The 26685-nt window shown below is 36.2% G+C and overlaps 1 protein-coding gene and 1 pseudogene across 17 annotated transcripts in view; one reads left to right on the plus strand and one right to left on the minus strand.

The window, feature by feature from the left end:
* ERC1 (ELKS/RAB6-interacting/CAST family member 1) overlaps positions 1-26685 on the minus strand; it is a 755438-nt gene that overhangs the window by 43958 nt on the left and 684795 nt on the right. For 11 of the 17 annotated variants that reach the window (XR_013179465.1, XM_077169625.1, XM_077169623.1 and 8 more), the window contains one exon: positions 10377-10565. Coding sequence is in view for 10 of the 17 variants with exons in the window: in XM_077169625.1 (XP_077025740.1) it covers positions 10377-10565 (189 nt within the window). In the remaining 7 variants the exon portion in view is untranslated. Of the gene's footprint in view, positions 1-10376; positions 10566-26685 lie in introns of those variants that run through there. The other 6 variants (XM_077169631.1, XM_077169629.1, XM_077169630.1 and 3 more) reach the window with 1 other exon arrangement.
* Positions 17978-18240, plus strand: LOC143689718 (small ribosomal subunit protein uS14 pseudogene; annotated as a pseudogene).

The raw sequence follows: 26685 nt of genomic DNA on the forward strand, positions 1-26685 counted from the left end.
AGATATAGGGTGGGCCACGGAGGCTCAGTGGCAGACTTCCCACCTGCCATGCCGGAGACCCAGGTTCGATTCCCGGTGCCTGCCCATGTTAAAAAAGTAAAAAAACTAAGATCAAACAGATAGGAAGTAGAGGAGAAAGAATACAAATCTAAATCTGTCTAGACTCTAAAATACTGTGCCCTTTACTTCCATACTACACTGATACTGATGCTAATAGCATATGACACACCTGTACACATGCCTTGCCTGTCATCCATGTACCCAACTGTCTAATCCCTTCCAAACTCACATACCTCACTCAAAGAAAACTTCAAAGAGTATAAAATTTGGAGACAGACTTACAAAACTCATAAATTAAAAACTACCTCTTTGAAGAGATTCAAGGCAGAGCCTAGAAAGGAATTCATCACATCCTGCCATTTAGCTGTCTTATAATTATCATTAAGTTGCCACAGACACTTTGATAGGCTGGGAAAACACTTCAGCAGTTTTATGGAGTTAAATCATCTTCTAACTTTCAAAGATGAACTGTTTTACTTGGCGTGTATAAATGCCAACTGGTTCAATTTTATACTAGGAATAAAATGACAATCAATATATTTCCTAAATGCATCCTTATGGAATTCTGATTCAATGATATAATCTTACTTCTAAATTCCTTCCTAGGCTCTGGCTTACATCTATTTACTGAAGTGATGTATAATTTTTTCAATTTTTTAACTATGATCAAAATTTTATATTCTCATTTCTGGATATTTTTAAAGATGAGATTTAGTAATCTTTCCAATCTATTTGAATACACTACTTTTATACTTTTTAATACCATGGGTTATGTGCTGGTTTGAAGCTATTATGTACCCCAGAAAAGCCATGTCTTTTAATCCTCATTCAGTATTGCTGGGTGGGATCTTTCTGATTGTTTCCAAGGAGATGTGACCCACCCAATTGTGGGTGGTAACTTTTGATTAAATGGTTTCTATGGAGACATATCTCCACCCATTCATGGTGGGTTGCTTTCTGAACTCTTTAAGAGGGAACCATTTTGGAAAAAGCTCTAGAGCCACCAGAGCCAACAAAGCCCACACAGGCAGAGATCACTAGAGATAAAGAAAGAAAATACCCTGCGGGAGAAGCCATTGAAAAAGCTTGGAGAGAAAACTGGTAGATGTCGCCATGTGCCTTTTCACCTGAGAGAGAAACCCTGAACATTGTCGGCCTTCTTGAACCAAGGTACCTTTTCCTGGATGCCTTAACTTGGACATTTTCATGGCCTTAGAACTGTAAGCTTACAACTTAAGAAATTCCCCTTTTTTGAAAGCCGTTCTGTTTCTGGTATATTGCATGCTGGCAGCTTACAAACTAAAACGCGTTATACAGGGACAAACATCAAAAGTTCAGTTGTCTTGAAAAAAATAATTATGGAATTGAGAAGACTTAATTAGCCTATAGGGAGACTCTTTAATAAAGTGATTCATGACTGAAAGTAAGGTTCTGACATTCACTTCCTTTTAATTCACCATCACAGAGCATTCCACTGTAACTATGCTAGGTGATTTAAGTAATTGTTGTTAAACCTCATGCAATCCTGAGGGGCAAGTATTATTATCCCTATTTTAGTGTTGAAAAAACTGAGGCTCAGAAAGTAAAACAAAACAAAACAAAAAAAACTTGCTCAGTGTCACATAGCCAAAAAAGGACAGAGTTGGGCTTTGGACCCAGATCTGTTGGGCTCCACTGTCATTATGTTTTTTACTATGCCACTCTGCCTCTGGGTATGTGTTTATTATGTATGTATTTTTTAAGATGTGAATAGTTTATTGGGTTTTATTTCTACATGGTTTAAGAAAACTTCCAAATTGGGTTAGCAGAATGAACATCTGCTTTTCATGCTATCATTCTTTAAGGGCATGAGAGCTTACTTACCCTGTTCTCCCCTGGCTTTTCAAAGATTTCACAACCCCTTTCCAAGTAAATACAAATTAAAGTACCAGTTACCTATCAGTACACAGAAAGCCTGAAAATGTATATGTAATGAGTTGCTTTCTGCATCTCTCTTTTATATGTATTCTGTACAAAAATGTACAGAAAAAAAACATTGGAGCCTAAGCTTAATATACTCCAGCTGTCTAAGTAAGCAGAAGTTGAGCGTCTTGGATAAAGAGAGCTTTGTGTAAACACATGTAAACTCTGTATAAGTAAGGACCAAGAGATGCTGAGGTCTTAAAATGGACCCTTTGTGCATTTTCTTCCGTTAACCTTGAAAGTTGACAATAATCTAAGTTTATAAGGAATTCACGTCTGCCTAGAATACAGAAAACTCTAAAATAACACTGCTCCCACTCTAACAACAAGAAAAGGTAGATAATCTTCAAAATCATCATTTTTTTTGAGCCCATTAGCGAGTAGAGGTCACAAGGTAACTAGATAAACTGAATTCAAGGGTGACAAGCCTGTCTGAGGAAAGATGGGACACACCTTTGGCACAGCACAGGAGGGAGTGGTGGCAGCCATGAAAGTGGGTAGGTAAAAACAACCAAAATTTAAGCAAAGTCAGAGTGAGTGCCAGCTTGACAGTTTAAAGACTCTTGAGGCCCTAGAGGCAATGGGGAATCCACACCCATTTTCCAAATATTTCCCCTGGGCCTCCACTGAGTGTTCATTAGAAAAACTGGAGGCAGAGCAGGAAAGCTGAGAGCACCTTTCCTCAATGGTGCAGGGGTGTGGGGCCTGCCAAAGTCTGAGAGTAGAGCAGGAGTACTAGAGAAATCTGCTCATCTCCGGGCCCTATAACAGCACAGGTGGTGACTGACTTCCATGGGAAGACAGGCACAGAAAACCCACAGCAAAAACCATGTGTCAGGGAAGGGCAAGAAACTCTTCTGTGCCTAGAGCCTGATCCTGTTTTGCAAGGAAAAGCTGTCAGAGCAGGAAATTCTCATGGCCTCTGTTACTAGGCAAATATTGGTTGTCACTAGAGAAGAACTACAAACCTAACCTATCTCCCGCAGTGACATTAGGCAAAAGCAATCTATCACCAAGGTAGAGACAGGGAGTCTATCAGCGTCCAAGATTCTGAACTGATTCGAAGCAGAAGGGAAAGGGCAGAAGTCTACCTGCAGTCTAATCCCTGAACTGGGTAAGGGCAGATGCGGTATGTTGCTGGGGTGGGGCAGGGACACAGAGACTGAGGCTGCCTAAGACTGAGGCTGGAGCACAAGAACTGAGAAACCACCCTTGGCCTCACCGTGAGTCTTGCACTGAAAAACAAGAGCAGTCTACAGCTTGGAGAAGGGCAAGAGCATGAAGAGAGAGCCGTCTGTGCTGGCATGCAGGACCCGCTGTAGGTTGAGAGTGAAGTAGGAAAACAGAAAAACTGGCACTCCAGAAATCACATTAAGCATACAGCAATGGCAATCCACAACTGGAAAATTTAAAGCCTGTGATACAAAGCAAAAACCAAACCTCAACTCAGCTTAATTACTGACATATCTGACCCGTTTTACTGACATAAATACTATTTACCTCAGCCACCACTGCTCTTTTACATACAATATTCAAAATTTAGTTATAAGACACAAAAAAGCAAATTAACTTGGAGATAGATCAATAAGAACTATCCAAACTGAAATATAACAAGAAAAAAAAAGTGAAAACAACAACAAAACAAAACAAGCATACAAGAGCTGTGGAACAATATCAAATTATCTAACAAATATGTAACTGCAGTTACAGGAGAATGGGCAGAAGCATTTGAAGATATAATGGACAAGAGTTTTCCAAGATTAATGAAAGACCACAAAACATAGATCCAAGTTGTTCTGAGAACCCCCAAATGGATAAATATAAAGAAAAATACAACAAGGTGCATTACTGTCAAATGGCTGAAAACCAAAGAAAAAGAGAAAATCTTGAAAGCAACCAGAGAAAAAAGAAATATTGCATAGAGGGGATGAAAAAAGATATTAGGTATTACAATAGTTCTCTTCACCGAAACTACAAGCCAGAAGAAAATGGAACAGCGTCTTTGAAAGTATTAAAAGAAAAGCTATACCTAGAGAAAAATATCTTTCAAAAAGGAAGTGGAAAAAAAGACATTTTTTCAGACAAGCATAGATTCATCACCAGCAGATGTGTCCTACAGGAAATTTAAAAGGAATTTTTCTTTAGGCAGAAGGAATAAAACAGAAATTTGGATCACACAAACAAGAAAAAGAGTGCTGAAGACAAATATATGAATGAATACAAAAGACATTATTCTTACTTTAGTCTCTTTAAAATGTAACTGACTGTCTAAATAAAAAGAAATTACAATTTACTGTGGGGTTTAAAACAAGTAAAATAGCATAAAGTTTGGTACAAAAAATAGAAGTATACTACTGAAAGATTCTTATACTAAACTATTCTTATAGTATACCTGAAAAGGTATACTATCTCTTCAAAGTGGACTATCATAAATTAAATACATATACTGTAAACTATAATGCAATCACTAAAAACAATAAAACAAAACAAAAAACAAATATGCATAGAAGTATAGCTTTTAAGGCATTAGTGGAGATAAAATGGAATTATAACATAATTATTTCAAAAGAGCAGGGTGCAAAATCTGAGAATCGAATTTGAGAGCATAGGGTGTCAGGTGGAGGCCTATTCTAAAGGTCCCTAGATTGTAAACTCTTACAGCAGTCACATCTCTTTCAGAGTTATAGCTGTCATTTATAAATTCTGAGATGCTGAGCTCTTTGGGTATAACTTGGTCACTCTCTGGAATTTCGGGTATCTGTGTAAACCACCCAAGATTCAGAGATAGAGTTCTGCTATTAAGAAAGTCAGCATTACCCCACACGACAACTGTTAAAAACACCAAAAAAGTGATCAGACTTAGAGATATGAACGAAGCTGATCTAGGTAGTACTAAGATAAATCAGACTGAAGGGTAAAGGATGATATTTACTGTATTTTAAAACTTAAGCTTTTGTATGAGACCAAAAGAAGAGATGTTTATTTGGTACAAAATTTATATTTTTGGAGCATGCTATCTTAATTTAACTTGTATTGTCAGCTTATCTAAACACCCATAATTACATGGAACCTTGAATAGGGAATGAAATCTTGTTGATTTGTACAGGTTGATGTGATGCCCTGATACATCCCAGAGTAATCTGGGAGGGACTGGGGAAAAAGGTGGAAAAATTAAACTTCCCTACTTGGGGAAGACCTGATATTCTTGCAAGCATTGGGTACTACCAATTTGATGGGCAAGGCCCTTAATGCTGGAGACTGCCCTTATGAAAGTTATTCTTGCAAAGGAAAAGTTAAGCCTACTTATGATTAAACCTAAAAGTCACCCCCAGAAAACCTCTTTTGTTGCTCAGACATGGCCTCTTTCTCTAAGCAACTCAGCAGGTGAACTCACTGCTATTTCTATTACATGGGATGTGACTCCCAGGGTGTAAATCTCCCTAGCAATGTGGAACTGACTCCTGGGGATGAGCCTATCTTTGGCAGTGTGGGAGTGAGAAAGCCTTCTTGGCTAAAAGGGGGAAGAAAAATGACACAAAATAAAGTTTCAGTGGCTGAAAGATTTCAAATAGAGTCGAGAGGTTATCCTGGAGGTTATTCTTATGCATTATACAGATATCCCTTCTCAGTTTTTGGAATAGCTAGAGGGGAAATATCTGCAACTGTTGGACTACAATCCAATAGCCTTGATTCTTGAAGATGACTGAATAACTATAGAGCTTTTAAGTTACGTCCATGTGAAAATCTTGTGACTGACATTCCCATTATCCAGCATACAGACAGATGAGTAAGATAAGAAAAAAAAAGATAAAAAATAAACAGTAGGGAGTATGAAAGGTATAGGATGTTTTGGGTATTCGTTTTTTACCTTTATTATTACTCTTATTTTTATTTTTAAATATTATTTTGTGAATAATAAAAATGTCCCAAAATAGATTGTGATGAAGAATGCACAGCTATATGATGATACTGTGAACCATGGACAGTATACTTTGAATGATTATATAATATGTGAATATGTAATATATCCTGATAAAAAGAAAAAAATAACAAAAAGAAAAGAAAAAAAAGCAGGGGAAGAAGAAAATGGAACAAATAACAGATGAAACCAACAAAAAATAGATGATAGCTTTAACCCAACTATACTGATAATAACAGCAAATGCAAATGGTCTAAACACTTCAATTAGAAGATAGATTGATTCATTGGATTTACTGTGCAAGAAATTCACCTTACAAATATAAAGGCACAGAGAGCTCAAAAGCAAACGTACAGCAAATGATTTACCAGGCACACACTAATCTAAAGAAAATTGGAATGGTTAAGTTAACATCAGGTAAAACAGACTTCAGAACAAGGACCATTATAAACTTTGAAGAGGAACACTGTATAATGACAGAAGAATCAATTCATCAAAAAAAAAGACATAAAACTACCTTTAATATGTATGCACTCAACAGAGCTTCAAAATATATAAAATATATATTAAAAACTGGTAGAACAAGTAAGAAAAATAAACACATCCATAAATTTAGTTGGTATGATAGCTAGCCTCTATGATGGCAAAGGAAATGAAACAATTCTGGGAAATCTTCAGATGTAACGTTACATTTTTAGATTCCTATATGCCAGGCAGCTATAGGCTATAGGGTCAAGACTCAGGGTGGAGAATATTCCCCACTGGTTTCTGACATCAACATTCAGAGACTACCCAGAGCTATTCAATGGCACCGAGGAAACTGTCTTGTTGAGCATTCTCTACATGTATTGTACTGTGCCAGGTATTTTCAAAATACAAGACATCTGGCAATGAAGACATTTATAATCTAGTTGGAGAAATAAAAATCACAAATACGAAATACTCATGAATAACAAATTATAAAACTATGCAGAACTTATTAGAATTCATCCATTAATTTAACAGTTATTGACTAAGTACTAAGCACCTAGTGTGGTGTTAATTCTAAGATGAAAATGATATTGTTCCTGCCCTCAACAGTCACACAGCCTAGAATGGGAAGACAGATATGAAAACAAGTAAGTATGAGAGTTATAGGTACCACAGAGCCCAAGAGACGGAATGGCATGCTTTTCCCAGGGCTTCAAGTAAGAATGCATAGAAGAACTGATGTCTGAGATGAGTTTTCAGAGATTACTATTTAGGTGTTCTCCAGGGAGACAAGGGAGGGAAGGGCAAAGCAGGCAGAAGGATTGACATAAACAAAAGGACAGAAGTATGACATAGTGCAGCCCTTTCAAAAAACTGTAAGTGGTTTGGTATGTTTCAAGGTGAGAGAAGGGGTGCATTTAGTGTTTAGGTTAAATGAAAGATGGTCTTGTATGATGTTGGTAAGGAACATGGATTATCCTTTCTGCCTTCTTTTCTCTTCCACTTTGTCTTTCTTATTCAACATATACTTACTGAGCAGTTACTATATGCTAGGCACTGTTCTTGGTACAGAAAATACAGTTTTGAACAAGATATACAAGGTTCTTGTCTGCCCTCATGGGGATGATGTAGGATGGAGCATGGTGGCAGTGAAATGCCCTAGAGATACAGATTTGAATAATGCAAATATCAGAGCAGAAAGCGCTAAATCACAAAAACAAAAACATAAAAAAAAAACCCCCACACAAAATGAAGTAATATACATATTCAGCAGTAACTCATATCTCATGTCTTGGATTTCAAAGATTAAAGTCAAACCCTGATTACAATATTTTCACAGGCAAATCATTTTGTACTGTTAAAGGGCATCTTTGTCAATGCCACGCATTATTTCCTTAAATTACTACTTGAAGTAAGGAGGCAGAAATTTGGTTGATTTCTTCACCAGTCTATAGCAGCTACAGAGAAGCTTACAGAAGGTGGTAGTAGTTGCTGAACTCCTTCATGGATGACCTAATATAGAATGAGTTATGATATGGTACACCATGGGAAGACAGGCTCAGGCACAAAAAAAGACTCCCGGCAAGTGACTATTTTATTACTTACATGGCACAATGGGTCCAAAAGAGTAGAGGAAAAGATCCCAGTATGGCCAGTCACCTGGGGAGGTCAACTGCTCAGGTTAGGGTCAGTGGATGATGGGTCTACACACCCCGCTTAGCATTGGAGATGAGAGACAATTGTGGCTGGTACCTTGGGAGGCCACATGTTTGGCAACTCCACATACTTCGTTTTCTGTCAGAGATGAGGGACCTACACTGCCCCAGTACTGGGATTTTATACACTCTGGGGGATGGGGTGAGGGAGGGGGAGTTCTGCCAATGAGCAACCTTTGTGCCTGGACAAGCACAGCTGCTGGTGAAACTTTAACATCTCCCCTGGCTGCCTGCAATTTCTTATGAAATGGAAACATAATGAACACCTGCATGCAAACAAGCACAAATGGAAAGAAACCAAACACTTGCACACAAACAAGCAAGATGGGAAAAGGAAGGGTGTAGCAAAGGCCAGGAGAGGGTAGGTAAGGGCTGGGAGATGGCCACTGAGTATGTTGGTGTTTCCCCAGCATTTAACCACCCATTTCCCAGGTTCCCAGGAAATACTGCAAAAGATACACTTTTGCAGACCTCAAAGAATAACTTTAGTAACTGAAGTACATTCTTGATCAAGTGGAAACAAACAATAGTAACAGAATTCATGTATATGAGCAAAACTGTTTTGATGACTGTGGTAGCTTGACTGTAATATCATGTGCAATGGTGAATTTATTAATGAATTTCTGGTTTCATTCCCTGAAAACTTTCTGAAGAATTTTTAATTTGGAATTTTCTTTGCTTGGTCTCATCTCTAAGTTTTTGGGTGCCCCCTCTATCCTCCCTTAGACAGACTGAATTACGTCTAACCCATATTTGAAATACAAGGCTGAGGAAAAAAACTTTTTCCATTTTAAAGACAAAACTATTTTATAAATAATTTAATGTCAGTTAAATTCTGATATACCACTACTGGTGTGCAAAAATCTGAAGTAGAAGTCTCTAAAATAAACTAGCCATATGCCCTATTTCCAGTGGGTTTTTAGTTACATTATCACTGCATGGTTATTAAAAGCCAAAAGAGCTCTTACGAATTAATTCTACCCCTTAAAATGTCTTCCTTCTTCTAAGAAAGAAAGAAATAAAAAATTTCTATGGCAATATGGTAAATTTAAGAGGTAGGGCTTACCTTTTCACATCAAATAAACAAGGTATCTTGAATAATTAGACTGTTAAATATGTCTATTATTAGATAATATCCACATCATGGCACCATAAATACAGCTCTAAGACTCCAGTTTGCATTTCTTAATTTGCATTTCCCTTGCTATTGTTAACATCACATCACAGGAGGTTATGTATTTAACATTATTTGCCTTCATATATTACGAGTAAATATTTAGCTGGGAAATAGTGCAAAGTTTCAAAATTCTGATGAAGCATTATAGTAAATTTATAATGCCTATGCATCTCTTTAGTCTTCTGGTTGGTCTGGTTTTGGTTTATAAGAGATAGGGGTATCATCAACCTCTATCTATAATCTAGGAGCAAAAGGAGCTTAGAATTGATGTTTTAAAAACTTTGCCTTCTCTGTTTCGCTTTCTCTTTTTCTATTTCATGTGTTCCTTCCATTTTCCTTTTTTTTCACTTTCCCATATCCACTCTATATCCCTATTCTCATCCTGTTTTCTGTTTTTTTTTTTTTTTTTTTTTTCTTTTTTAACATGGGCGTGCACTGGGAATCGAACCCGGGTCCTCTGGCATGGCAGGCAAGCATTCTTGCCTGCTGAGCCACCATGGCCCACCGTTTTCTGTTTGCTTTATTCATGATTTTTGTTTCTAGACTAGCTTTCTCACTTTGTTGAACTAGAAATCACAACAGGAAAAAAGAGAATGATTGTATCTTTATAGACAAGAGTAAACAAAAATGCCGTATGGGGGTTAACCTAAACTAATCTATCTAATGGTTCTTTAACTTAAAAATGTAAGAGATGTTGAATTCATAGTTCCCTACAGACAAGTGAAGATACATGCTACTGAGTTGTCAAAAATTCCTTATCTAAACATCCTTTACTCAGACTTTCTTTCAGTAGCCATAATTTCAATGTAATAACCTATAGCATGTTAACAGACAAGTTCTCAACCTACTCCCTTCTAAAGCAGCCCTTTCTGACTTCTAAGCAAGTTATACTGAGGGAGGGATAAAGTGACATTTCCTTCAAAAGACAATTCATAATATCTGTTGTAGAATTAGCTACTGCTAAGAATCTTGTGTCTAAACACTGAACTCTTCAAGGTGGCTCCTAATGCTTCAACCTAAATAGCTGCTGAATTTTAACAGACACTTAGGAAAGCTCAAGTGACAGACTTACCTGATCTTGGGTCATCTTCTGCAGCTCATTCTCCCAAGCTGCCTGGTCATCATCCAAGTTATAGGAAGCTGGTGGAGTGAGACCACGAAGGATCACGGGGTCTCGATCATGGCAGAGGGCTGTCAGGTGTCCAATATACAACTTTAATTTGCTTCTATTTTGGTCAAGTTCTAAAAGGGGCTGGATGATCTGAGGTGGAAAAAAATGAGGAAAGTCAAAGTCAATCTGCACTGAGAAGTTCAAATATTCTTGATGTCTTCCAAGTCAAAGAAAACTGACCAAAGACTAAAGCTCTTCTAATCACTACTGAAATCTTCAGGATTATAAAAATTAACAACCCCACATACTGTGGCACATTTATATTGTCACTCCCAACCATCATTTTGGGGAACGAGGAGGAAATATAGGTTTAGTATATCAACATGAGACCAAGAGGTCTGAATTTAGGCAGAAGATTAAGCACAGGGCTAACGTGTTTTAACAGAGATGACATTCCTAATACAGAAAGATTCCAGTTACATCATAGTTTCTCTCGTCATTTGTTTGTGAATAGGTTACAAAAAAATTGCTAGTGAAATCTGTTCATCTGAAAATGTGAACTATGTATACCTCTGAGTTTCTCCAATTCCTGGACTGGAAGAAAAATTCTGCCTCTGGCGAGGGTGCATGTTTTTCTTGGCCAAGAGATGTGATGGGTTAACTCATTACTAAATCTGCCTCATCTTGGTTTAAGCTCTCTTCATTCATTTCACAAAGAGTCTATCCTATATTCCTTTTAAACACTAATTGAGAAATCCTTATATAACACCAAGTACTTGACTCATAGCCAAAGACTTGGAAATTCTCTTAGTTGTAATAGTGGTTCTATATTTTTCTTGAATAGCAGACCTGTTCTAATTTGTTTTTTTTTTCTTACTCCTTGTACCCTGAATGAATAACTATCTCTTTACCTTCTCTCTTTGGAAGCAAACTAAATGGGTAACTTCTGCTCCAGAATTTCATTTGACAGCTCTTATGACAATGCTCTGGCAAGGTATTTAGTAGTCGGTCAAAGCCTGGGTGTTTAGGAAGAGAGTTGGGCCAAATATCAGAACACTGAAGTGTCACAGCAGCATCTGCTTGATACAGAGCAGCTGTGAGGGATGCAGAGTGCAGCCAAAATCCTGGAAATTCTCAAAATGTTCCCAAGACTTACAAGGCACAGACTTACACCTGTTGCATGTCACCAGGCTGGCATTTTTCATCAAAAGCACACCTCTGACCCACCTAATGAATAAGGAGTTCAGTAATCTTCAAGTCAACAGATACAGGATCTGGTACTACTTTCAACAGTGACACTGATTTCTCCTTGGCTCCCACAGAAGACTGCTCCTTCCATTTTCCTTTATTTCTTTTTACTAGTTTTTTTTTTTAATTAATACTTTTTTAAGTGAATAAAGTTTTATATTTTTTTATAATGAAAGAAATACATATTTTACTTTTTAAAGGACTGTTCATGACATTGCATAGTCCAGAAAACTTGGTTTTTAATGGCTGCATAATAAATATACCAAAGTTCCTTTGTTTCTAATACTATCTCCATGAAATAAATATTGTAAAGAGGGCAAAGAATCAGGGCTCCATGGTCTAAACTTTATCTTTGGCTTACTAAAGAGATCAGAGTTCAGATTTGCCCCCTAGGGAACAGAAAATAAGAGTAATAGGGTTAGACTAATATACAATATAATATGGATTAACATATATATTAACCTAATCTAACCTAACCTAACATAGGAGCTGGGGCCTGGCTGGACAAACCAAAGAACATGAATCATTTAGCATTATTTTTATTTTTTGAACACACACACAAGTCTATACACCTTATAGAGCTTATAATGGGTAAGCTTATGGTACTGGTTCTGTGCTGGATCCTACTTGTGGCAGGCAGGCAATCTCAACGATGGCAATCTCAGAAGGCAGAGACTGTTTCAATCACAAACACCACTAACCTCTAAAAAAACAACTGTATGTTATTTCTAATAGAAATAATTCCAAAGTGCAATCTTTAAAGGCAATATTCTTTTAAATGTAAGCATACTTTGCACTTCAATAACTAAATGTTCAGTCACAGTTCTACCACTACACCATGACTCTAAGTGTTACATTCCAACTTACTTCTGTTCCTTAGGGAAGATGTATTTTTATAGATGCACATCACATATTTGGGCTGCAAGGGTAAAGCAGCTGATATATTAGGTAATAACTGTTTTGGACTAGAAAATGGGCATAAAAAAAAAAGCATGACCACTGAGGAAAGGGACATGATGAATAACAGTAATGGAAAGGTCAAATATGCCATAACAAAATGGAATTTAGAAGGACACTACTTTCACTGTATGACTGGAGATGAAAAAAAGAGATTTTCCTTGTTCTTAACCAAAGATGAATTTCAAAGTAGTTTAAATGCATTTCATGTTGAGTGCTAATTGATTTAAAAAATATGATCATGTTGCTGCACTCTGAAATTTTTCAAAGTCCAGTTGAAGACTTAAAGAATTTATCCCTCATCTCTTAGGACAAAAACTCACTCTATGCAATGACTAGGACATCTGTCCTTTCTTCTCATATCAAAAGGAATGGCTTTTATTTTTTTCTTTCTTAAACTATAGCTCTTATTAAGTTAAAGTATATGAAACTGCCCAAATAACACTGCTCTCAAATCTATCCATAAAAAAATTAGTTTGGCCTCTTGGGACACATTAACCTTATCAATGATGTGGGAAATACACTTATCTCTACCTTTTCTCTCCTGTCTAACTTGAGCAGGCCACTTAGAAAAGAAACTGCATTTCCTACAAGGTTGAACTACCACTGCCTAATGTCTAGAGAAAAGAGTGACACTTGTCAAGTAGAAAGAGGATGCCTTATAGGATCCATTAGTTATGTTTTATGTCTACTTAACCCTGGTAAATTTGCAAGGAGTCCTACCAAAACACATAGAAATGTGGTCAGAATATATTGGTCCTATAGCTATGCAGAACTAGAGCTATCTAATTTGTACTGGTGAAAAATACGAAATGTACATGTCAAGATAACCTTGTTTATGCCAAATATAATGCCCAAATATCAATATTTCTCCAATTCTACATTTATCAAGTTGTTAAATAGAAGAATTTAAATTATAAAGAGGGATGAGAAATTTTTGGTTGAACTACTCAGAGTTTTGTTTCTTTTTGCAAGGATTTATTTGCTTATGTATTTGATTCACAAACAGGTTTCAAAGGTCGGTATTCAATGGTATATGATGTCAGGACCAGTGGTCTTCTGAAAGTGTTTATTTTAACCTCCCTTCCACTTAATTACGGTTAAATGGTTAAAGGTCTTTTGGAAGACAGATGAGTTGTTCTTATATTCTTCAATACAGATAATAACTAAAAGATTCTATAGGGCTCATTTCTGCAGCTCAATTCTCTATGAGATCTGAATGTACTTTCTTGGACCATCTGACTTTTCAGTATCAAGATGGGATGTGCAGAGTGAAAGTCCCTTAACTGGTCAATTATGTGGCCTGCTTTTCTGTTCCCATTCTATTGTTTCTATGTCATATGTTTACTTTAAGTACAGGTTAGTTGGTTAAAACACATTCTAGGAACTCATTTTGAGAGGTATAGTATATCTTCATCATAAAGACTGTATGGATTGGAATTGATTATTATTTGGGACTTAAGGTACTTGCCCTTGGAGGACTAATATTTTATTATTTGGAAGATGCCATTTGTTTCAGGCTAACATTTACTGAGCATTTATTAACAAAATTTATCAATCCAGATTCAAAAATATTTTTTCCTTTGATAATTAAGAATATCTTTTTGATTGTACTTCAGGATCAGGAAGATGGAGGATAGTGTTAAGCCTCCTGACAAAAGTTTGGAGCTTTGATTATGTTCTCATTTACAAGTAGCCATTTTGTAAAGAACAGAGGTCTTTGAAAAAAAAAATACAGTAAAACACTATAATACTTTTGTTATAAGCTGTACTGCATATTAAATCACATATATTAAAACTAAAAAATTACATAACTTGCTTAACAAACATTTACTTAATGCCTGAGGTATGCCACATCTAGTTTTAGCTGATGGGGATATTAGGAAAAAGATGTGATCATACACTATATTAAAAAAAAATCATTAGGTAAGAGAGCTAATGTTTTGGGTGTGCATTAGAATAGGTATAAATTCATTATTTATCTCTGTTTTAACTTTGATTTTGAAATTTACTTAGGCAAACTCTTAAATTCCACATAAAAACACTTTGCCTTGATCTGAGGCTTAGTCTGACTTAGTCTTCAATAATAAGGTTATGAAATTCAACAAGTTTTTCTTAATGGCCTCTGAAATCCAACCTCTTAAACAAATAGGCTTTCCATTTAAAACACAAACAGAGGATAATTAATGGATTCCCGAATGGTTTTAGTGCTATGGTGCTTACTCATCTTTAATCCTAACAAAAAGAAAAATATATATACATTCTAGAATAGCCCTCATCTTATACTTTTCTGGCAAGAAATATACTGGACAAGAACATGCATAGCAGGTTTGTGTCTTCATAATAACCTGTAAAGAACTCAATGCTTCAGGATGTTTTATAAGAAGATACACCTGTTTAATCCCCATCAGAAAACAAACTTTGTTGTAAGCTTTGGGAATCTGAAAAGTTTCAGTAGCTTTATACTGAATTTGTGCTTAACTGGCGGTCTACAGTCATTAAAAAATGACTTTTTTAATACAGATAAATGACTTTTTAAATATAGATAAAATGAATGAGAAAAAACTTTCTCATTTAACACAGTTAAAATCTTCATCCTAAAAAACTTTCTCATTCATTTTATCTATATACTGGGTAAATGAGAGAAATAGATGTAAAAAAGAAACTTAAAATTTCAAGAAAATTAAAAGATAACCAAGTTAAAACTAAAGGCAAGAAACCTCAGAGCTCCAAATCCTAACTCTTACTTCATAAATATTTTTCTTGTGTATTTATTTGATTCCCCAGATTTTACTGACTGTGATGACTGTCTTGTATGTTTATCTAGAGAAACAAAAACAAAATGAAAAATCATGCCAATGACAGAAATAAAGAGCCCAGAATAATGCTACCCAGAATAATGTTTAGTAAGTACTTAGAATAATAGTTTTACTACGCAGGTCCCACTTTTTCAGCACCTCTTATAGATGACCTACCTGTTTAATTTAATTATTATTATTTGTTTAAGTATTTGGACCAGGGAATCACTTAGACTCAATTAACTTTATCATTCATTTTATCTATATACTGGATAAATGAAAGAAATAGATGTAAATACTCAGTTACCACTAGGACTTCAAGATGTGGTCACAGAGATCAGAAATCTCACTACTAAAAGAAATATATGGTTCTAAAAGAAAATATTCTCTAGGTTACCAGGAGACAGAATGAGGGTAGAGAATAGGGAGCTGATAGTTTGTGCAGTATTTTTTTTTAATTGTTAGCAATGCATTTATTTATTTTAAACAAAATATAGGAAAATCATTCCGTTCTTATATGAAGCTTATTATAATGGAATTTACTTGTACTTGTACTATTTATCTAAACACTTTTACTTTGTATTTGCCCCTTTTAAATTTTTAATTAAGGTTCCTTAATACTTCTATGAGAATAAGCACTGGACTATGTTTTGGAAATAGAACCTGGTAATGGAAATAGCATAAGATTATTCTTAGTCACGAAGGGACTAATCATAGGATGAAGATTTTAACTGTGTTAAATAGTATAAGCATTATCTTCTTGTGGGCTAGGTGATGAAATAGTGGTGTTAATGAAATTGTTTTGTGAAGATATTCATGATGTGTACTAGTACAGCTAGATCTAATATAAAGGACCTTTTCCAATTAGGGTTCTATCAAGTGTGAGCATTTTATATAGTTTCTCTAAAAGCTAATTAGCTAACATTATCTTTGAAAACTTTAGCTAAGATGTTGATGATTTGAACATGATCCTAAATGATTTCAGATTCTCAGATATGGCAGAGGGATTGTCCCCCATCTGGATTTCTGGTGAAAATATCTCTGAAGAAAAGGATATTCCAAATTGCCTTCGTAGTACCAAGAGAATATTTGAATTCCAGGTATGACCTTAAAAATAAGGGGTATTTTAGTATGTAATCACTCTGATTTATCTTTTTTGTTTTCTTTCATCAAGATGAATTCTTATATCATATAATACATCTAAAGTGTCCAATCAATGTCTTCTAGTTATATTCACAGAATTGTACAGTCATCACCTCAATCAATTATGGAACATTTTCACCCTCAAGAGGGTTCACTGTGTTATACAGTTCCATGTTTCCTCCTCTGGCTTTCCTTCTAGTGATACACATCACCCTAAACTTTCCCTTCCGACTACAATCATATCCACACATTATCACTGTTAATTACACTCACTATATGTGCTACCATCACCTCCATTCATTTCCAAACATTTAAAATCCAATGCATTACATATTATTTGTACGGGTTTTTAATAAGTGCTTTTGTCTCAGGTGATGAAAGAATATTACAATATAACATTATTTAATAAGGTTGATTGTAAATGTTTGGAAATGGATAGAGGTGATGGTATCATATTATTGTGAATATAATTAACAGCAGTGAATTATGGGTATGATTGTGGTTGAAAGGGGAAGTTTAGGGTTGTGTATGTCACTGGAAGGAAAGCTAGAAGACAAAACATGGGACTGTATAATATAGTGAAGGTGTTGTGGACAACGTATGTGGCTAATTGTACAAATATAAGAATATTCTTCCATTAACTAGAACAAACATACGTCACCATTACTAGGTATTAATAATAGAGTGGTATACGGGGAAAAATACAACTAAAGCAAACCATGGACTATAGTTAACAGTAATATTCTTTTATCACTTGAGACAAAGGCACAATACCAATGTTGAGTCAATAATAGAGGGGTATAAGAGGTATGGTATTTTTCTTTTTGGAGCAGTGAAAATGTTCTCAAACTGATCGTAGTGATGAATGCATAACTCTGATTATACTGAGAGCCACTGATTGTTAAAAATAAAAACAAAACAAAAAATCTGTCTTATGTAGTCCAATAAATGCTATTCAAATTAAACCTACAGGATGTAAATAGTGAGCAGAGTTGTTGGGGGCCTGTCCATTTATGAGGGAAGAAAATGTCCTGCTAAGCCTATCTATTCATGTGCTTATATAGGATGTTAAGCCTGCAGGTATCTCAAGCACTTCCTTTAATACTTGAAAACTTTAAGATCTATGAAAGTAAGGTTATTCACCAACAGGAGGGCAGGCAAGGATGTACAACTGAAGAAAGGGTAGATAAATGGGACATTTAGTAGAGAGAATACTACTATGAGGCACAGGAGCCATTACGTGGAACTAGTCAAAGGCACTCAGAGTATATCCCTGGAGGGATGGTCAAGGGAGAGACAGTGGGATAAGCAGAATCCAGAATCCACCAACTCTGCTGGATTCAGAAATGCCAGGAGTAGTTATGTGTTTCAAAAATTTTATTCTCTCTTTTTCCTTCTTGTCTCCCTGAAAGCAAGATGAGTCATCAGCAGCTCTACTGGAGCATTCATGAAAATTTGGCCAAGGTTCCCACTCTTGCTGCATCTGCTCAAACCGGCATGGTCTGATCTGGAAATATGGCCTCAATATGTGCTGCCAATGTTTCCATCAGTACGCCAAGGATATCAGCTTCATCAAGTTGGACTAAGTGATCTTCCTTGATCTTCCAAGACATCTACCTGACTAAGGAAACAATGCTAGTTCTTTGTATATAAATAAAGCTAAGAAACTAAAAAAAAAAAAAAAATCTTATTCTTTGATGTTAAGAGTGAATAAAGATGGGAAAACACACTTCAACTGAATTGAAGCTTGTGTCTCCAAAAGTAAATAATTTTTATGTATTAGTGAAAAATCTGGGAGCTAAATATTAGCCATATATATATATAAATGTCTTCCCCACTGTACAGTGAAGTTCCAGGGTTATATATTTATGAATGATAAATCATGGGGAAAAAATTAGGCAAAACAGGAAGAGAAGCTGATGCTTTTTGAGATGGCAAACCAAATAAGACTGATGCTTGGATTTAAAAGGAAAAACTAGGTAAGCAGTTGGCTACAGGCAAATTAGTGGCCTTTAACTCCTTGTATGTCTGTGTACACACTCAAGTACTGAAATTGATAAATTCACTCCTAGTTCTGATCCTTTGCAGTCGGATGCCTAAAGGACCCCTGGAATAATTGTTTGCTGCAAACACAACAGCACTTCTTGGCATTATTACATGTCTTATAGATAGATCTGAAAAACAGCATCAAGCATGTTGCCTGTTGGGTAAAACATAGTAATAGAATTTTTAATAAGGCTGACTGCCAATATTTGGAAATGGATAGAAGTGATAGAGGTAGTACAATACTGTTAAGTATAATTAATAGCGCTGAGAGTGAGTATAGTTGAAAGGGGAAGCCAGTATTGTGTATGTCACTAGAAGGAAAGCTAGAGGATAACATGTGGGACTGTACAACATAGAGAAAACTGTTGTGGATGGTGACTGTGGTTAACAGTACAAATATAAGTATGCTCTTACATGAAATAGAATAAATGCACATCACTATTAAAAAGTGTTAATAATAGGGTGGCATATGGGAAAATACAATTAATGCAAACTACGGACTATAGTTAAAAATAAATTATATTCTTTGATCAGTTGTAATGAAGGTACTACACTAAAGCTAAGAGAAAATGACATGGGGGGACAAGGAGTATGGGATTTTTTTTTTTCCGGAACAATGAGAATGTCCTCAAATCGACTGTGGTGGTGAATGCACAACACTGAGAGCCATTGATTGTACACTTTGGACAGACTGGTGTGTAAATAAAATGTTTTTTTTAAAAATGCAGTAACTGGAAACAGCCAAAATGTCCATCAACAGACAGTTGGCTAAACAAACTGTGGTATATACATACGATGGAATATTATGCAGCTGTAAGACAGAATAAAGTTATGAAGTATGTAACAACATGAATGGACCTTAAGGACAGTATACTGAGTGTGATTAGCCAGAAACAAAAGGACAAATACTGTATGGTCTCACTGATATGAACTGACATTAGTGAATAAACTTGGAATATTTCCTTGGTAACAGAGATGATCAGGAGATAGAAATAGGGTAAGATATTGGGTAATTGGAGTTGAAGGGATACAGATTGTGCAACAGGACTGAATAGAGAAACTCAGAAATGGACAGCACAATACTACCTAACTGTAATATAATTATGTTAAAACACTGAATGAAGCTACATATGAGAATGATAGAGGGAGGAGGGCTGGGGCATAAATGAAATCACAAAGAAAGACGATAAAAATTGAGATGGTGTAATCTAGGAATGCCTAGAGTGTATAACGATAGTGACTAAATGTACAAATTTAAAAAATGTTTTTGCATGAGGAAGAACAAAAGAATGTCATTACTGCAGTGTGCTGAAAATAGATGGTACTTAATAGTTTAAAATTTCAACTAATGTGTGAGCAAAAAATGTTTATTTGGTACAAATCTATACTTTGACTAGTGCATCTCCTAATATAACTTATGTAGATAGTTGATTGAACACCTTAAGTACATGGAACTTTGTGAAGGACATGAGATTTTGTTGGTTTGTCCAGGTGATGCCATGATGAATCCCAGAGCGATTTGATCAGTGAGTGGAAAAGTATTTGCAAAGTCCCCTTCGGGGAACGGTGAGAATGGGGGAAAACTCAACTTCCCCAAGTTGAATTCCTGATATTCTCACAAGCAGTGTGGACAACCAAAGCTATAGGCTGAGCCCCCAATCTTGGGGTTTGTTCATATGAAACTTAATCCCAGAAAGTATATGTCAAGCCTACTTAAAATTAGGCCTAAGAGTCACCCCCAAGAGAACCTCTTTTGTTGCTCAGATGTGGCCTCTCTCTCCAGCCAACACAGCAAGCAGACTCACCATCCTCCTCCTGTCTACATGGGACATGACTACCAGGGGTGTGGATCTTCCTGGCAGCGTGGGACAGAAATCCCAGAATGAGCTGAGATTCAGCATCAAAGGATTGAGAAAAACTCTAGAATGAGCTGAGACCCAGCACCAAGGGATTGAGAAAACCTTCTCTACCAAAAGGGGGAAGAGTGAAATGAGACTAAGTGTCAATGGCTGAGAGATTCCAAACAGAGTGGAGAGGTTATCCTGGAGGTTATTCTTATGCATTAAGTAGATATCACCCTGCTATCCAAGATGTAACGGAGAGGCTGGAGGGAACTGCCTGAAAATGTAGAGCTGTGTTCCAGTAGCCATGTTTCTTGATGATGATTGTATAATGATATAGCTTTCACAATGTGACTGTGTGATTGTGAAAACCTTGTGTCTGATGCTCCTTTTATCTACCTTGTCAATAGATGAGAGGAGCATATGGAATAAAAATAAATAATAGGGGGAACAAATGTTAAAACAGATTTAGTTTGAAATGCTAGTGATCAATGAAAGGGATCAGTAAGGGGTATGGTCAGTAAAATTTTTTTTCTTTGTTTGTTATATTTTTCTGTTGTCTTTTTATTTCTTTTTCTGAATTGATGCTAATGTTCTGGGAAATGATCATGATGATGAATATGTAACTATGTGATGATATTGTGAATTGCTGAGTGTATGTGTTGGTAATGTTTGTGTTTCTTGTAATTTTTTTTAATTAATAAAAAATTAAAAAAACAAAACAAAACAAAAAAAACGCAGTAACATCCACAACACTTCATTTTCTCCTCTATCTAATGGAAGGTACCAATTGCATTTGGGAGTGGAGAGGAATGGCAAACAGGGTTGCCTTGGGAAAACAAAGGAACCTCCTGACCTAGATAGTATCTAACAACCAAGGAGAAACATAACAAGGGATGTGAATCTAGATTACAGGGAACATATCCATTGGCAACGTCTCATTGCCCACAGGAATATAAAGAAGAAAAGAGCTAAGTGTGCTTATCTTCTAAAATGAGATTTGACAGCCTATGTTGGGGTCTGTCAGAGGCTTCTGACAGAGGCCAGTTTCTGGAGGAAACTTCAGTAATTAGTAGTCATTTCAATGTCAGGTTAAGGTGTGTGTGTGTGTACACAGAAGAGTTGGAATAGCAGACACAGACAATCTGCCGTTAGTCACATTATCATTTCAACTCTAGTGTTCAATCAAACACAATGGATTAAGAAGATGCTGTGCAGTCTACTGCTGAATGCTCAGACGGGATGTGGCCACTGAATACCTCATCCTCTGTGTGAAGCATTTGGCAGAAATAGCTCCTCATTAAACAATGCTTAACAAGAACATGGTCTGAGAGGGTACGGGGGAAGGGAAGGAAAGTTTAGCTATCACCTGGAATCCAGGGCAAAATACACCTGTAGCTGTGTATAACTCTCAGAAATAAATACCTTTGCTGCTCGGTGAAAGAAAAGTTACAGGGGGTGCGCAGGTAGTTCATTGGCAGAATGCTCACCGGCCATGTGGGAGGCCTGGGTTTGATGTCTGGCCCACGCACACACACACATGCACACACACACACACACACACACGCACACACACAAAATCCATTCTTTTTTTTTTTTTGTCAGTCAAAAGTGTTTGTTTTCCACAAACTCCCTTTATTTTCTACTCAAGATAACATTGATATTTCTCATTCCTCAGTTTGTGATATTCCTTATTTTCGTTTTTAGAATTCTCCCCGTGTCAGGGAGGAGAGACAAATAGTGCTTCTTTCATGGTCAAGGTCTGTACATACAACTTTATCACTGCATTAAAAAAATGAGATGATTTTGCCCCATAATTTATAACCTAAATGATTGTCATCTGATAACATTCAAATGCAATTATCTATAAATTTGGGACACTAACAAGCTGTTTTTATATTTTTAATGGAAATATTAGAAAGTAGATATAGGCATAAACTTGTTTCTTTGTTTTATTGTATCTACTATAAATTATCTTTTGCTGCAAAATGCAAAACTGCTCAAAAAAATAGTTGCAGTTTATCAAACACTAAATTGTACAAGTAAAGAAAAGTATTATTATATAACAAAGGACCATAAATTTTAGCCCTGTAAACAGGATTTTTTTCAAAATCCATTCTTGAAGCATTATTGTTATAGGGTAAAACTGGATAAAGTGTGGCACATTCACCCAGGGGAATATTCATGATGTACTAAAAGTGAAGTTATAACAGAATATTGAATGATAGAGAAATACTTGCACAACATGTTTTAGAGAAGAGACCCAAAATATATCAGTGCTATATGTTGATTATACTTATTTTTCCACCTGGTATTTTCCTATTCCAAACTTCCTTTGCATTAACTACGTGATCTTATGCTCTAGAACTGTTTCCATGAAAGTTTATTTTTTAAGAAATAAAATAAAAGTTAAAAAAAAGAGAGAGAGAGAAGTTACATACAGGAGTTTGATCTCTTAATGATGAAGCTGGAAATAGCCAGGAAACAAACTGTGAAAAGTTAGAAACATTTGTGATTTGGTGTGTACAAGAATGCAAAAGTGTGTGCTTGTACTAGCAAGGAGGAAAGATGGGGGGGAGATTTCAGCAAAATGGCCCTAAACTAATATATGTTTAGCTTCAGCACAGCTTAGTTTTCTCTGAAAATGCATGCCTTGAGAACTTTGCAAAATTGTAAGAGGATATAGGAAATGGTTTGACTATTATAAAATTGCACTTCAAGAACTGAAACCAGGGTTGGGACAGGAGGCACAGAGGGTCTCTCCCTAACTTACTTTCTCATTACTATAAATTGAAACAAAGCTATGGTTCAATGAGATGCCAGCTAATTGCAGGAAAGCTGTGTTATATATCCTCTGACCCCCACCTTCAGCAGCTTTGCTTTTTTACCCGCTCATTATTATTCTCTTCTCTTCCTCTTCCATCTCTTCTACTCCTGACCTGCTCACACGAAGAATCTTCACTTCTACTCCAAACATACCCAAAATCTCTTATATCTAAGAAGCTATAGAGGGTTCTTGGCTGCTCTGACAGAGCTGTTCTTCCTGGATTTGGGTCTGCCATAGTAAATCAGGAAATAATATTTAAAGCAAATTCTTTCTGAAAATGTTATACACCCTCAACAAATCCCATGGATTAACAATTTCCAGACATCACCTCTTTCACCTTGGGAGCAATCCAGGCTTCGGGTGGGAAAAAAAATATTTGCAGAAAACAAAAAAGAGGAAGCCTGCTCATCTTCTTTTTTTTTTTTTTGAGAATAAAACCTCTCATGCAGTCACTGAATTAATTTCTCTCACTCTTTCCTTCTCTCAGAAAGTTTAAACTGCTTGACATAACACAAACCCTGATGGACATCACCATTTTTATTTTACTAGTTGCTAATACTTAAGCAAAGCTTTATTATTTGAGAATATAAAAGTAAATATGATTAAAGGGTGCTTTGAAAATTATTGTTTTTTATTTGCTTTGTATATATATTACAGAATTTAGAAAGTTTTTTTTTTAAGTAAATATGACAAAAGAGGCTCAGCATAGCAAATACCCACAAATCCCTCAAGTTGTGGCTGATGCCATATGTTACAAGTTAACAGCCAGGGGAATCTAGGATTAAATAACCAGGGGCATGACAAGTTCCATGATCTCCTGTCATAGTATCTTTTTCATTTATATAACCCATCTTTGGGAGAAGGGTCATGTGCCCTAAATCCCTCTGCTCCAGCACAGGGCTCATTACATGCTGAATGAAGAAAAATTCTAAAGTGTAGTGGCAGAGAGGGACAGTTCCACTGGAATGTGAGAAACCAAACGGGCAGAAGTTCAAACCCTAGTGTTCTGACAGAGTTGACAGATCCTGAGAGGAAAACAAAGTATTAACTTGTAAAAAAAATTGGGGTTCAGACAGGCCATGGGAGATATGCCAAGGAACCAGAAATGAGGGGGTACATCTACACTAAAGCATGATCTAACAGAGTAAGTGGGCTCCTACTTAAGATGTAAAGTGACTTAATAGTGTTAAAATAATAATAATAATAATAAAGTTTGTTCAGAATCTATTTGTTTAATTTACTAGGCTCTAGCCCAACCTTTTAGTATTCATAAAAAAGCTACCATATATACGGACCCACATTTTGCCAAATGTAGTAACTGTAGTGTAGAAATCTAAAGGTTAAGGACCAAGTTTCTGACATAAGCAGAGTATCTAATACATTACGGATATTTAAAAATGAAACAGAATGAAAGAGTAAAATAATAACTCCAACTCCAGAGAGATCAAGCAAAGAAGAAAAGGGACCAAACAAGGCAGAAATACATCTTTTCTTCACCATGTTAATCTATTCTTATTTGTACTTTTTTTCCTGGTTCTTTTTCTAGTGAGTATACTTTTGGTGCAGGAGGAATACCTCTCTCCATGTTTCAAGCAATCTGCCCAAATATATGCCCCACCCAGTTTTGGGGGATTCTTCATACTCCTGCCTTGTGAGTTTTAGCAACTATAATCTTCTTGTGTGAGATGCTACTGCTGACAAGAAATAGAAAACTTTTCTTGGATTATCAACAAAGAGAAGCCTTTGCTGTCTTTTCATCTGAGGTTTCATGCCACGTGGTCTACTTCTATCATTTGTCTATCTAAAAAACCATCCATACCTCATTTTCCAGGAGCACCAATTCAAAAGATATTGCAAAACCATTGTAAGGCCTATGCGTGTGTCTCAGACTGCCTTGTGAATACACGGCCGTGCGTTCTGTATACCCGAAAGTTTACAGCTTCCCCTGATTTCACTAATATGCTGTCTCAATGATATATTTCTGTGCACAAAAATAAAGCATCAGGTTTGTATATTACATAAAAAACACACACACATGAAATGTGATATGATCAGCTGGGGCCAGGCTCCTCTGAATTGGAACTTTGGCATTCTGGCATCTTTGGAGCAATTACAATTTGAAACTTCCAGGAAAGCACAGCTGGCTTGCCTGGCTGCTTGCTCTTATGTTATTTCTCTTATGAAATTTAGAGAGAGTTATTTCTCTTATGAAATTTTTTTATTAGCTGGTAATGGAATTAACTTAGGTAGGTCTCTGTCTCATGATCTCAACTAAGAATTTCATCTCCCAGAACATTTCTCTGGCAAAAGCTTCTGTGGCATCTCAGCACCTTACAGCACTACATTTAAAGCAGACACAGTAGTCTTCATTCTTTAGTGCCAAGGAAGGCAATGTGGCTGGCTATGGCCATGGCCAGAAACATGACTTATTCAAATCTGGTAGCCAGAAGCATGCAGGCCCTAGGCTGGTGACATGCTAATTACTGGTGTTTCCGGTTTCAGAGACTTTAGTGAAAAAAGGTTTTCTTCACCCTGAGGATACCCTCACCAGAGGCAGATTTGTAACACTTAGGTAATATGCTTTGAAATCTACCCTGTGCTGACCACTCTGTGGAGCAGCGCAGAACTATGGAGGAATATAGTGCCGTGGTTAAGAGTATGGGCTTTGGAGATAGACTGCCTGGCTTAACTCCTGTGTATTCTATATTCTAGCTAAGAGACTTAGAACAAGTTACTTTGGGGATAGTTTATCTTATAGGGTTGTAATAATCCATGTGTCTGCCACACAGTAAAACTGCATCAATAATTATTAACTATTATTTCCAAGCATCTATTTCATCATCTGTAAAACAGGAATAATAATGCCCAGCCTCGTGATGATTTGAGAACATGTAAAATAGAAGTTTTTTCTGATAACTCAAACTGACATTCTGACTCTGACAATATTTTAACCCTACCATTTGCTCTTCACAAACAACTCTAGGTGCTTAGAAAATGGCATATAAAGTAATGAAAAGCACAAAGAATTGGATAAGCAATACAATAGGCAAGGGAGCTGGCAAATTAAAGCATGATTTTGTATAGCTATCAGCTAAGAATGGAATTTGCATATTTCAATGGTTGAAAATAAATCAAAAGAAGAATATTATGTGATGTGGAAACTACATGAACTTAAAATCTCAAGACGTATAAATAAAGTTTTATTGGAATACAACCAAGCTCTTTCATTTACATACTGTCCATGGCTACTTTTATGCTACAACAGCAGGGCTAAGCAGTTTTGACAGAGACTGTATAGTTTGCAAAGCCTAAAATATTTACTATCTGGTCCTCTGCAAAAAGAATTTGCTGACTCCTGCAACAGAACACTCCCAGATAACAGAGTAATTGTAATCTCAGAGAAAAAAACT

Source organism: Tamandua tetradactyla, chromosome 7 (assembly GCF_023851605.1).
Source record: "Tamandua tetradactyla isolate mTamTet1 chromosome 7, mTamTet1.pri, whole genome shotgun sequence".
NCBI classification, from domain to species: domain Eukaryota; kingdom Metazoa; phylum Chordata; class Mammalia; order Pilosa; family Myrmecophagidae; genus Tamandua; species Tamandua tetradactyla.